General features: G+C 38.5%; 1 protein-coding gene across 3 annotated transcripts in view; it reads left to right on the top strand.

Annotated features, from left to right (window-relative positions):
- Positions 1-4,578: 4,578 nt before the first annotated feature.
- LOC110850778 (paired box protein Pax-6) overlaps positions 4,579-12,438 on the top strand; it is a 26,780-nt gene continuing 18,920 nt past the window's right edge. The window contains exons 1-3 of one of the 3 annotated variants that reach the window (XM_035852797.1): positions 4,579-5,328; positions 6,509-6,571; positions 11,657-11,740. In XM_035852797.1, coding sequence (XP_035708690.1) covers positions 11,716-11,740 — 25 coding nt within the window. In that variant the 5' untranslated portion in view covers positions 4,579-5,328; positions 6,509-6,571; positions 11,657-11,715. The remainder of the gene's footprint in view (positions 5,329-6,508; positions 6,572-11,656; positions 11,741-12,438) is intronic. The other 2 variants (XM_022098338.2, XM_035852798.1) reach the window with 2 other exon arrangements.

The raw sequence follows: 12,438 nt of genomic DNA, 5'->3' as shown, positions 1-12,438 counted from the left end.
GACTAACTTAGTCCAGACTAAGGAGGGGAGCTTGCGAGGTTGATAATAACAGATCCTGATGCCCTTTGGATATGTGGTAGGGTCTCATGAGTGTACTAAAACCCTGAAGTGGTTTGACTCCATGGCCACATTTGCGCCCGCCACACCCACTCAAAAATGCTCAAAAACCACTTTCACTCCGGTTTTCACTCACTCAAATCCACGCCAAAAATCCAATTTTGCTCGGATTTTGAAATTTCTTTCACCATTACACTCCCAGATAGTTGCTTTCTTCAATTCGATATCAAACTCAATATTTTCGAAATTATTAGTATTTTTAAAATTTAAAATTCTGAATGAGCATTGTTGTAGTAATCCACAACGCAAATTATGCCTGCGAAATAATCATCATCAAAATTGAGTTTGACATTGGATTGAAGAAAGCAACTATCTGGGAGCGTAATGGTGAAAGAAATTTCAAAATCCGAGTAAAATTGGATTTTTGGCGTGGATTTGAATGAGTGAAACCTGGAGTGAAAGCGTTTTTTGGGCATTTTTGAGCGTTTGCGCCCGCCACGGGCGCAAATGTGGCCATGGGGTCAAACCACTTCAGGGTTTTAGTACACTCATAGGACCCTACCACATATCCAAAGGGCATCAGGATCTGTTATTATCAACCTCGCAAGCTCCCCTCCTAAGGCATACGTAGATAAAAGGATGAATTACCATCACCGTGTTCGGAACTGCTAGCAAACCCCCACAAGTAGATTTACATATTTGTGCATGCCCGTTACTCTTACGACATAGGTCCCCCCACGAGGAAAAATTCATTGAAAACATTTCTCTTGAATATTTTTTGGACGACTGGGCACAGCAGTAAGCAAATCACTTTGGAGAATTTTTTGACTTATTAATAAATATGTTAGGCCAGCAGGACGTGGATGGAGAAAGGCCTGAAGAGCAATAAGGAATGCCAACAACCACACACACTTGGGCATTGCATCCGGTAGTGGATTTTCAGTTTGGTTGGTCTGGACTGGAATAATTTTGTTTGGTTTGTGTGTAAAAGGATGTATGGATTTTCCAGTTGATCGTCTCCAGTCAAATTGCTCTGTATGACCACTCTTATTCAACCATCACCTTTATTCCAAGTTTCGGGAGGCATATGCCACCCTGACGGAGAGCTAAACAGGGTCACTGTGCGGAAAAATTTAATGACTTCATACCCACCGTTCCAGCTCCAAGTAGTTTTGCTAACTCTGGAACAATAAGGGATGGATGGATGCAGAGAAGAGACACTCACCTCGCTCAATCACTCGCCTCTTCACCAAGAAAGAAAGTATTGTCGAATTTATCCAGGCAAATGTAGCATCCCGCAATCTTTAATGATTATATAACCAGGAATACACACGCATTTACCTACGTACGTGTGCATGCAGATCGCGTGTTTTGGCTTTCACTTCAACTTTTCAACGTACTTTCTTCGCATAATAGTTCAAGTGCGGACTTATGTTGCACTTAAGCGCCCATTTGTTTGTATAGACTCAATAGCAGAACATGCATACATACCCACGCGTGTGTCGTAAACTATGGCTGGCTTTTTTACAGGAGTTTAGTCACTGCTAAAAATGTTAAATAATTTGACAGCTATCCAAAATCCTACCCTGTGTACAGGAAAATAGGAAAATACTAAGCAAAATAGCAAAATTACGTAAGCGAAATATTAAATAATCCACGCTGATAACAAGTGTTTGTGTATGTGTTGCTGCAATTTTTGAAATCTCCTGCCTGCTTAAAAACTTGTAAAGGATTTCTAATAGCCGTTACACACAAAATGAGAAACAATTCAATATCTCCTAAATATAATCATTCCTTTGTAATGCTAAGCATCCACTTGGATTCGGTGTAGAATTTGGCCGGATTTTGAATATTTTGTAGATCGTGCCCATTGTTAGGAAGTAGAACAATGCAGTGATATGGTGGTGGTAAATAGGATGCTAGATCGCATGGTATCAACCAACCGTTCCAAATTCAGAATTTGAGTTTGGTCTTTAAGCAAAGCTTTGATACGATTATTCTGCCTCAATTAGCACCCTGAATGATCATTCAACTCGAACCTTGTCAATCATTTAATCAAATAAGGTGGAAAGCCCATTCCCCTCGAACAATACCTTCATCCTCATCATTTTCCTACCAACCAACGTAAACCATAACTTTATTTTGTTCGTCATCTGAGGAAGTATGTATGGATAACCTGCTGCTCATGAATCAAATCAAGAGCACCATTGTCAACTCACAATGTATTACCGTATGCATGCATGTACATACACACAACGATCACAATAAATACTTCTCTACCATCACACTTGAGCTATGTCTCGGTCCACGTCTATCCTGATAAATAACATTATTTTCCGTACAACATAAATATTCTGTCATGCGAGAAGAATCTTATTATTAGTTGTCACTGCTAATCCATGGTTTACGCAATACGTACATGTATGTAAGTAAAAAAATACATGCATTTTTACGTTTTTCTTGAAAACAAACCACAAAATTTAATGGACGCCTATCTGGTGGAGCCTATATTTATATGCATACCCATTCTTTTTCGCTGATATTCCCCACAGGGTATTTTGAGTGAAATGATGACGATGACGAGGTTGGTTGGTTGCTGCTTTCTTGCGTATAAAACAACACGTCATTCTCTGGAGTGACAGCTATGAAAATCTCACATCGCTACGAAAATCGGAGCGACAGCTTATCTCAAACGTCACGCGATAAATGAGGAGATTCGTCCATTCACGAGAGCAGAATCAACTGACAAGACGAGGAGGAGATGTGCTTTGAAATACGATTCTGCTGGTGGTGACAGACAGCAGATAGCGAAACGACATGGTCAAATCAAATCACCAAAAAGAGAGAATTGAGAAGGATTTATATAAGCAACACGTCTTCAATGGGATTCGATGGTGGTGGTGAAAATACTACCGCGATGCTATTACCACTAGTTTTATTACTATTACTATTGTGTTCTACTAGAAGGAGGCACTCGTATTTATTTACATAATACGTACTATAAATTATTGACACGTAGTTATTTAAGTGCGCCATACTTTTCACCGAGTTTGAGAAAAACGCAGTTTCTTTTGTACCTTTCTATTGAATGTTTCAAAAAGTGCACCACTTCCGCTGGGTGAAAATAGTAGCAGATTGCATATTCTCGTATTTATCACCATAAGTGATAAAAATACTTATGTTTCGCTTTTAAAAAGAGTCGAAATCAAGTACGGAGGACATTTCCGCAGTTATATTTTCATGATTTATTCTAGAGAGCGCGGAGCATGGAATGAAATAAACATTATAAATAAAGATAAAAGAAGAAAAACTGTGAAAATGTGACTTTCTTTGGGGGTGGTAAAAAGGATTCCATTAAAAATGTGTCACAAGTTGTGAAGATAAGAGAGTCGGATCGTTGAATGAGCTTTTCTCATTTCTCCAGCCACCCAGCAGCCTATTTTACAGGGCTGGAAGACACTCTATTAAGCAACCGAGAAGAAGAAATAATGCCATCCTTTCCCACTGCTCACTTTTTATTTCATGATACTGATTTGGGAATATGTATCCCTGCTCGATTTTATTTTATTTAGTCCAAAATTTCGTGACGAAAATTTGAATATCACGTTAGGAATACATGGATCTTTTTACGTTCTGCCACCCCACATGAACAAATTACACTTTACACGCCAATACTATTACATAATGCGTAAATATTAAAAAAAGGCTTTCACAATTTGTAAACAAAGTTAAAGTTACATAAGTGCGTATACAGATTTATACAATAAATAATTACTTCTGGCTAGAAATTTTCAGATTAAAGAAAGTCAAAAAATGCAAATTCGTAAAAAATTATCTCATTTAACACAATCTGTAAAAACTGTAAACTTTACCTTTGCATTTGCATTATTCTTACCCCATGTACATACATATGTCAAGCCGAAGATAATAATATACAAACCACAATCTTAAATGCCATTATATCTTTACTCAACTTACAATTGAACGATACGTACACAAAATTTAAAATGTAAATGCTCCAAACATTTCAGTACCAATTTTCTAAATATACGTTGTTCCAAAACAATGCATTCTCTAAAATCGTCAATGATTTTCCTTAAGAGAAACCATGGTCCACAAAATCGTCCGTTTCAAAAAGCTGTAGCCGAGGCCCTCTCAATCCCCCATCCAGTTCTATTAAGTCCAAGGGAAATTACATACCAGACTCGCCTACCGAATACCGATCACTGCATGTAAAGCGTCATCCTGCCCACATTTCATTACACGATGTCCAGTGCATAACATCTCCTGAGACAACTTCCTTATGAACACGATGGGGAAAGAGGGTCCGTTTACATGGATTATCAATTGCTATTTCCTTGTGCCGAGAGGAAACAAAGCGGCGTGAGTGCGTTTTTGGTGGCGAGGAATTTGTGAGGGAAAGTCGACCGGCGCATTTAGCGGTGAGGGATTGGTGGAGGGAGCAGGAGAGACTGGAGCTGAGACCGAGGAGAAGGCGGACCACTCTCCCTGTTGAACATTCACTTGATAACCAAAGCCAAGGGCTGATCTCGGCCTCACTCCACAACAAATCATCAACCGAGTGGAATCATCCAATAAGTTGGACTACCCGAGATTCTCATCATCCGCTCAGCACCTTTGGCCACCTTCAAACCTCATGAGACAGAGTGAGACAGGTTGTATTCGTCAGTTCTGTTCGACAGCTCAACTGCGTCTCATCTCATCTCCACCTCCGCCGAGACACCAGTATTCCCCAAAGATGATAAGCCATATTTTTTTGGGAAAGTTGACACACGACGAGTAAATAAGCAGAGAGGAGTCGTCTCGTATACAAGCACTTGGTTAATTTAGTGATCCTCCTTCTCGGCCCATTAACTCGGTCTCTTGGTTTTGAGGAAAGAGAGGGAAAGTGAGTGAGTCCACACCGGAAGGAAACTTGTCAATTTACACTCAAACGCTCACTTTATTCTCGTAACCAACCACCACCACTGGCCAAGAGACTGCTCGCCACAACTTGTAGCAAGTTGTCTCATGTTGACTCTTTGTGATCCGTTTTAGTGGTGAAAGTGACTGACTGACTCAAATATTCGGGGTTTGCAGATCTGTACAATTGTCGTAAACACTGGTTCTCTCTGGCGTGCTGGTAATTTGTGGTGGTGAATTCGATTCGAAGGTGAAAGTTTTTCGTGCCTGGAGGGAAAGTGGGTGAGAAAAGCGTCACACTGCCGGCATCTCAACTTTCGCCCGCAGCCTCATGGCCGGGCTGTACAGGTACGGTTATTCAAGGCGATGGGTTCTTTTGTTTATATCTAAAATAGAGATATTTACAATTGGAGAAACAACTATTATTTTCAATTTTTTGAAGTGATTCTTAATTCTTGTAAAGTGTTTGGTCTGAAGAGAGCTCAGTTTTTTTAGTTTGTCATTGTGTAGGATCAATTGTGCATTTTTATTGATAATAACATGCGGTATTTCCGTACATATCCTTGACTCGTGAGATGATAATGATTTCCAACTATGTAAATCTCTGGAGAGAACGCTAATTCTATTTTGTTACCATTCTTGGTATGCAGAACCACATATATTTATGTACTTGCAAGTATCTACGTTTTTGCACCAAAATTATCGCATTCATAAGTATGTTCTGCAATAAAGGAAATGTTGTATGCATATACATACAAATAAATAATCACTAAAATGTTATAGGTTAACATTCTATTTTATTCTATTTTAACGGATTTTATTTTTATTTTCACGTGTTCTCTCCATTATGTATGTTGAATCTGCATCATGGTCCATTTCAATGATACAATTAAAGCCATCTTTTATTGCGAATGTCACTTGTATCATTTTGCGAATTTAATGAGAAAAAAGTGCGTTTGAACTGAGGATACTGGTAGTTTCGATTGCAATGAAAAGTACCTGAATTTAGTGATGATGCATTTACAGGATTGAGAAATTAACTTATAAAGTTACTAGCGTATAAGCCCGTCTCCCGCCGGGCTTATTTGATTTTCATGAAAATTAAGTACGATTGTTCATAATTAATTCCACCATTTTTTTTATTGTATCTATATTATTTGCTGGAAATGTGTGTTAGCAAGGGAAATGAAACTTTCTCCACTTTAACTTCCGTCACGGAAAATTACTTTCACTTCCGTTGCAGACAAACATTTCCAGCTTATAATATAGATTATTCGTCCTGAATAGGTCCTACTTTCCCTTAATTTTTCCTATTTTCTACTTTAATTTATCAAGTTTCTATTACAAAAACTATAATATAACCAATTTGTTCTCAAATCTTAACAATAGATACATGCAAAAAATTAGTCTTACGAACATTTATCTAATTAATCTTGCGCATCAACACACATGATTCTCATAGTTTTGAGATTGATAATACCTATATTCTTGCAATTACAATTAATTATATCTTGAATATTGTCCACAGATCGCTCAAACCCTCACCATCACCATTCCGGTTCCAATTCATCAGAACCTATGCCTCACAAAGGTAAGTAGATATCATGCTTGCTTGCGGGCATTTTACATGGAAATCATTTCGATTTTCTCGTCTTCATCAAGTTCGTAAAAGACGATAGATAATGAATCATGCTACTTCGGGTTGTATGTTCATAGGAAAAAAATCAGAAATTTGTCAAATGAGGTGACAAAAATTTGCGAAGATAATAACTCATTAACTTAAACATAGAGTTATTACTGCTAAAAATATGTTAGGAATTTCAGAATTAGATGTTACACCTTTCTCAGATTTTATTTAGTACACGAATCTCTAAACACGCCTTGATTACATAATCCGATCCATTCCCAGACCAGCGAGCAATGACTCTTGGGTGGCTATAAAGTTGATGAATGAGTCCACCCACGTATCCCATCCATCGGTCTGTTTGTCTCCCTTTTCCCTTCGTCCGAAGCAACAAGACTTGCTCTTTGGTGGACAAGTAGACAGGTTATTTTCCTCAGTCACAACCTTCACCAACCTGTCACTCACTCAGTCACTAGCCGAACAAGAGACAAAGACGACGTCCTTTTTGTCTCTTGCTCGGTTTAATTCTGGTCAGGAGAATTAATTGGAAAGTTATTATTTTCACCCGCCGTTGCGTCATTGCTCACTTCGTCACATTCGTATTTCTGTACTATTGGCCGTGTCAAGATTGTGTCCACCTTATGAATGTATATTTAACCCCCCGTTCGATTGTTATGTACAATGTTACTTACATAAAGGTTGGATTTATTATGCATGCGAGTTGCAAATTTTGGACTATGATCATTATCGTCATCATGACCACTTTAATTCTGATTATTCATGAATTCGGTTATATTTGGTTTCCTTCATTAGCATTCATCCTCCGCAGTGATAATAAGAGTCAGTTCATAATTGTTGTTCGCCACACGAACGAACCAAGTTTATTCTCCGAAGAGACCGGCCCTGCCCGCACACAGCTTCCTTGTTCCTCGGTTTTATTAAATTCACTGTCATCTTCTCCAGAATATATAATAGTTAGTGTATTTATAATGTGTGCAAGTTAATGGATCCGGCGACTAATGAATTGTGACGGGATACCGGAAAACCTTCTTCATTCCGATTTCCCCCATTATTACTTTTCCCTCAAACTTTTCCCACAAAACAAAATCACAACAAGACCAAGTCATGATGAAGATGAGCAAAGATGATTCAAAATTCAAATCTGCTTCATTCGGATCATTATGAGTTTCTGTTTTTAGGTTTTCGAGTGACAATGACAGTTTTTTGTGTTGTTCGGAAGTACGTATTCATGAGGCTTGCAGAGGATGAGAATGGTTGTAAAAGGTTCATATTCAGATTACTTTCTAAATATTATCTCCCTTTATAAATATCTCCCTTTATTACGGAGGAAAACTTTTCGGGACGGCAGGAAATTTCGTATTTAATTTCAAAATATGCATAATATTGGGTATATAAAGCAATGATAAATAAACATTATGCTGACAATGGGGTTGGAAATCAATCCGGAACTTGACTGCATGCATGAGTCATGGATGTCGTAGTGTGTATGGGATGGGAAACAAGTAATGCGAATAATGTGGCATCAAATAATTTGGGTTCCCTTTGTCCAAAACAGTATTTTGAATCACAATCGGGTTTCTATTGCAAAATGAAGCCCCGGTCATTTAAATGTTTCCATTTCCATCCGGATTTCAGGATTCACCCCTTCTTAGAGATTCGTTCAGACTCTGTTTGATGATCCCACAGCCTTTCTCTCTCTCAGAGATGAGGAAATATCCAGTGAGAGAGAGAGGAAGAGAGAGGTCAGGAATCACAATCGGGATTTATTATTCACGGATTCGGTAGTAAAAGGACTCCGGAAGTTTGTGCTGTCAAAAGTCATTGAGTGGGTGAAAGGAACGTCTGCATTTTTTCGCCTGGCTGAAGTTCGGATATCCGCTCCGAGGCGTTGGACAATAAGAATCTCTCACCACGATCCTTCCGCCTCCTCGTCATCAGTTGAAAAAGTGCGTCAGGCCGTGATCACCAACGTTCCGTTTCTTCATTTTATTATTTACTCCGTCCATGTAATCCTCCTCTCAAAATGCATCGAATAGGAGACGCTAAATTATTGTAGGCTAAACATTGAATGCTTTTTTAATGTAAAATAAATTATGTGTCGGACCGGATTGGAAGAGATAAGAGCAAAACAACCCGTTTAAGTATCTCGCGGGGGGTTTTTATGAAGCAAGATGGGAGACATTTTCTTAATGATGAGCAACCCTGTAAAATTAATAGCCTATCCTGCGAGGCTAATAATGAGTATTTATTATCGTGTATAGACTCGTCTTCTTGATGCTATTTATATCCATGAAGCGCTTCATTCATGACAGTGCAGGTCTGAGTGAATGATGACATAGAAAGCGACAACGAACAAATGAACATAAAGGGGACGGGCAGGCAGGCAGGCAAAATCTATAATGAAACGCTGATGACGATGGGACGACAAGGAGTAGTAAAAATATGTTTCATGTTTTTCTCCCTTCTTCTTTCTTCGCTCCTTAACATTACCCGGTGTAGATTACATTGATAAATTTTTCTAAATAAGTTGAAGAGAGCCCTTTTGTCCGTGCAAAATGGAGGCGTTGAATATATAAGTGGCAACTAACAAGGAGAATTGAAAAATGATAGCCTGGTGGTTGGTTGGTTGCAGCCCATCGTGGATGGGGTGTCGACTCTCGAGTGAGTGAGACTTCAACTTTCAAAGCACACAAATCCCTTAGCATCCTCACATCACTACTGTTAACTAAGGAGTTGGGCACACAACAATATCGAGAGTACAATGAGAATGTGAAGCTGACAAACGGGGTCCCTTATTATGTACGAGCAGAATAAAAACCTCGACTCGGCCGTGTCGTCACCTTTATTAGAGCCCGACACTCTGCAATATTTTATATTATTGTACCTATTATCATGTCACATCTTTCTGAATTAAAACATCCCCATCGTCATCATCGTCACCTTAGTGAGTGTGTCACGAGTAGTAGTAGTAACACCCAACCAGGAAAACCTTTACTCGTTTTGAACAAGGGTACATGCTCGTTATGAAACTTATCCCCTTTTCTGTAGGACAGTTTTTTGTATGAAATCTGACATAAATTCCGATACCAATTGTTGACAATTAGTCTTATGTTGTTGGGTTTGATTGATTTTCAAGGGACACGGATTCGAGTGGTTTGAGTAGGAAAAAATATGTTAAAATCATCTAATCAAACATATTTAGAACTTGGGATCGAAGTATTGTATTTCGCAATGATTTTCAATTTCATAAAATCTTAGACAATCACCAACATATTTAGAAATATACCCAAGTAAATATGTGTAACATACTCGTCTCACGGTGTAAAGCCGACCGCGGTGTAAATAAGGAGACGACAAGGACTCATGAATGGAGTTCGCCCATGTTTCAGACCCTTAAAAACCATTGTCAAGTTGTGTTGTCTAGTTAATAGTTCCATTATTGAATTTGTTCTCGGCGCTTTTGGACAAGTTGTAAGAGCACAATGCACCAGTTTGACCTCTCTGCTCAAAAGGATAAAGTTTTACTTTTCAGGTAAAATGCTGTGCCAAGTGCAGGTACACAGATTCTCTCAGAATTTCTACATTTACATTTCTTTATTCCGGATCAAAATTCATTCAGCACTGTTTGTGAATTGAAAACGGGTGACCATGTATTTGTTGTAAGAACAAAATTGACCTAAGCAATATGTATAATTGCTGAATGATGAAAGTCTGAGGACTTCTGCACCCATTGTGTTGAACTCATTCATGATAACTCAAAGAAAATATGGGAAATATGAGTCAACTACATGATGCATGCTTAATTTTGACTGTTGGTTTTACATTATATTTATGTACACATGCATGCACGTCATATGAGTCAGGTTTCCACACCACAATTAAATCACAAGGTTAATCTGCTTACTTTCGAGCACTCGTCTCACTTTGCGACTGTCTGCATGGCTCATCTGAGCCCAGCACTCCAACTTTTTTATTGTTGATATTATCAAAAGTCAAAAGTTGTGTGCGTTATGTTGAGTTAAAACTAAAAGGGCGAAAGTGATTGTAGAGATTTACATTCTTTGTAGTCGAAGCTGGTAGCTGGTTGGTTGGTTGGTTGGTTTGGTAGCTTACAACTTTTTTTTCCTCTCTTCTCTCGAACCTACCCAGGAGCAGCAACTTTGGTGAAATTGTCATCGTTGTCGTTTATGTAATATCGTTAGATTCTCCATTCACTGCCTCACTCAGAATCTAAACTCCTTCTTCTTCTTCTTTCTCCCCATGCGATTTTTGTATTCTTTACTGTTCTGCTTTTTGATTTGAGATCACAATGGAGAGAATGGATGGATGGATGGAATTGCGTAACTTAAGTTACTTGGGTGCTTGAAAAATGTGTTATTGTTGTTGAGTTGAATGCAGGAATGGATGAAGACCAAGTATGCAGGTAGTACTGACTGAGTCGCTTGTTGGTATTGCATTGATTTCCATTATCCTTCATTCTGACGGTACGTAGGGCTCTCTTAAAGTATGTGCTTTTTGACTTGTCTGACTTTTCCTCCTTCCGAGTCGAGCAGTGGGCGGAGAAACGAGTCTCAGAAAGTTAATAGTAGTAAAGCGATGAAATTTTTTGAGATTCTCGACTGGACCACTTGGATGCGATGGATTTTCTGTTGGGGCATTTATTATTTCCATTCAATAAGGATCCACTTTTCACCCCAAGGTTCTTTATAATTTCGTGAGTGTCAGATTCTCGAGTTCATTGTTGACTCGAGTAGGAACGATTATTATATGAACATGTCATTTATAGCTCACTTTAGTAGCAGTTTGGCACTTTTCAATCTTTTTATCCCGTTATGATCACACATCTTAAAGGCGACATTATTGCTCTACACCCATTAAGTAGCTCGGCATTATGTAGGTCAATGCGACTCTAAATGGTTTTTTAAGAATATTCTGTCCATACAAAGGCACCCGCACTAAAGTATTTATTGAGATATCAGGTTAAGGTTAAAATATAGATGCTTTGACACAGAATCTTAAACATTATTCCAGATTTCCAAGGCCAAATTCTGGATTAAAACTAACCACAGGACTTTAAGGATAGAGACGCGATGATACACGCAGACAACCAACTAGGTATTATTACTACATACTGAATAAACCCTTTAACATAAATATATACATTTCATAGTACATTTTGTTCAAAGATCATCAGATAAGCCAGAAATCCCTTAATTTGTGGTATAAAATTCCATCGGGAATTAAATTTTGGTCAAATACAATTTGCATCATGTGACTCTGCCCTGCAACTAACTTGCCTCGTTCAGCAGTCATGTACACACAAATCCATCAGAATAGCTGTCATGAAGAAGGACTAATGACTAACAATGGTAGATGTTAACTCATGGTAATCATCCATTGATCCCTTAAAACGAATGTTGTCAACATCCCGGTCCCTCCCGTGCATGCATACACTACTCTCGTAGAAAGTTAAATCTGGCGTGGTTTTTGTGATGATGAAAAATAATGGCAGATGTGTTATGTTGGGGTCAGCCTGCATTCAGCATTTTTGCTGTTCAAACAAATGGGTGACAAGAAAGCAGGGTAGTGTGGACGCGATGCATAAATGACGGTTAAAAAAGGCATATTATGCAGACTCATTCACAACGAAATAAAATCAAATGTCATAGTCAGAGAAGGACCCAAATTTTTGGTGGGCAATATAGGCAAACCGTTCAAACTATCTAACATGTACCACCACTCAGGGTTCAAACTGTTTCTGATGCTTATGACATCATGCATTAGTTGTTAAACCAATAATCGTGTCTGCTTGT

The sequence above is a fragment of the Folsomia candida genome, unplaced genomic scaffold, assembly GCF_002217175.1.
Source record: "Folsomia candida strain VU population unplaced genomic scaffold, ASM221717v1 Fcan01_Sc006, whole genome shotgun sequence".
NCBI lineage: Eukaryota > Metazoa > Arthropoda > Collembola > Entomobryomorpha > Isotomidae > Folsomia > Folsomia candida.
Note: the sequence above shows the minus strand (reverse complement) of the source record. Positions and strands in the feature narration are given on the sequence as shown.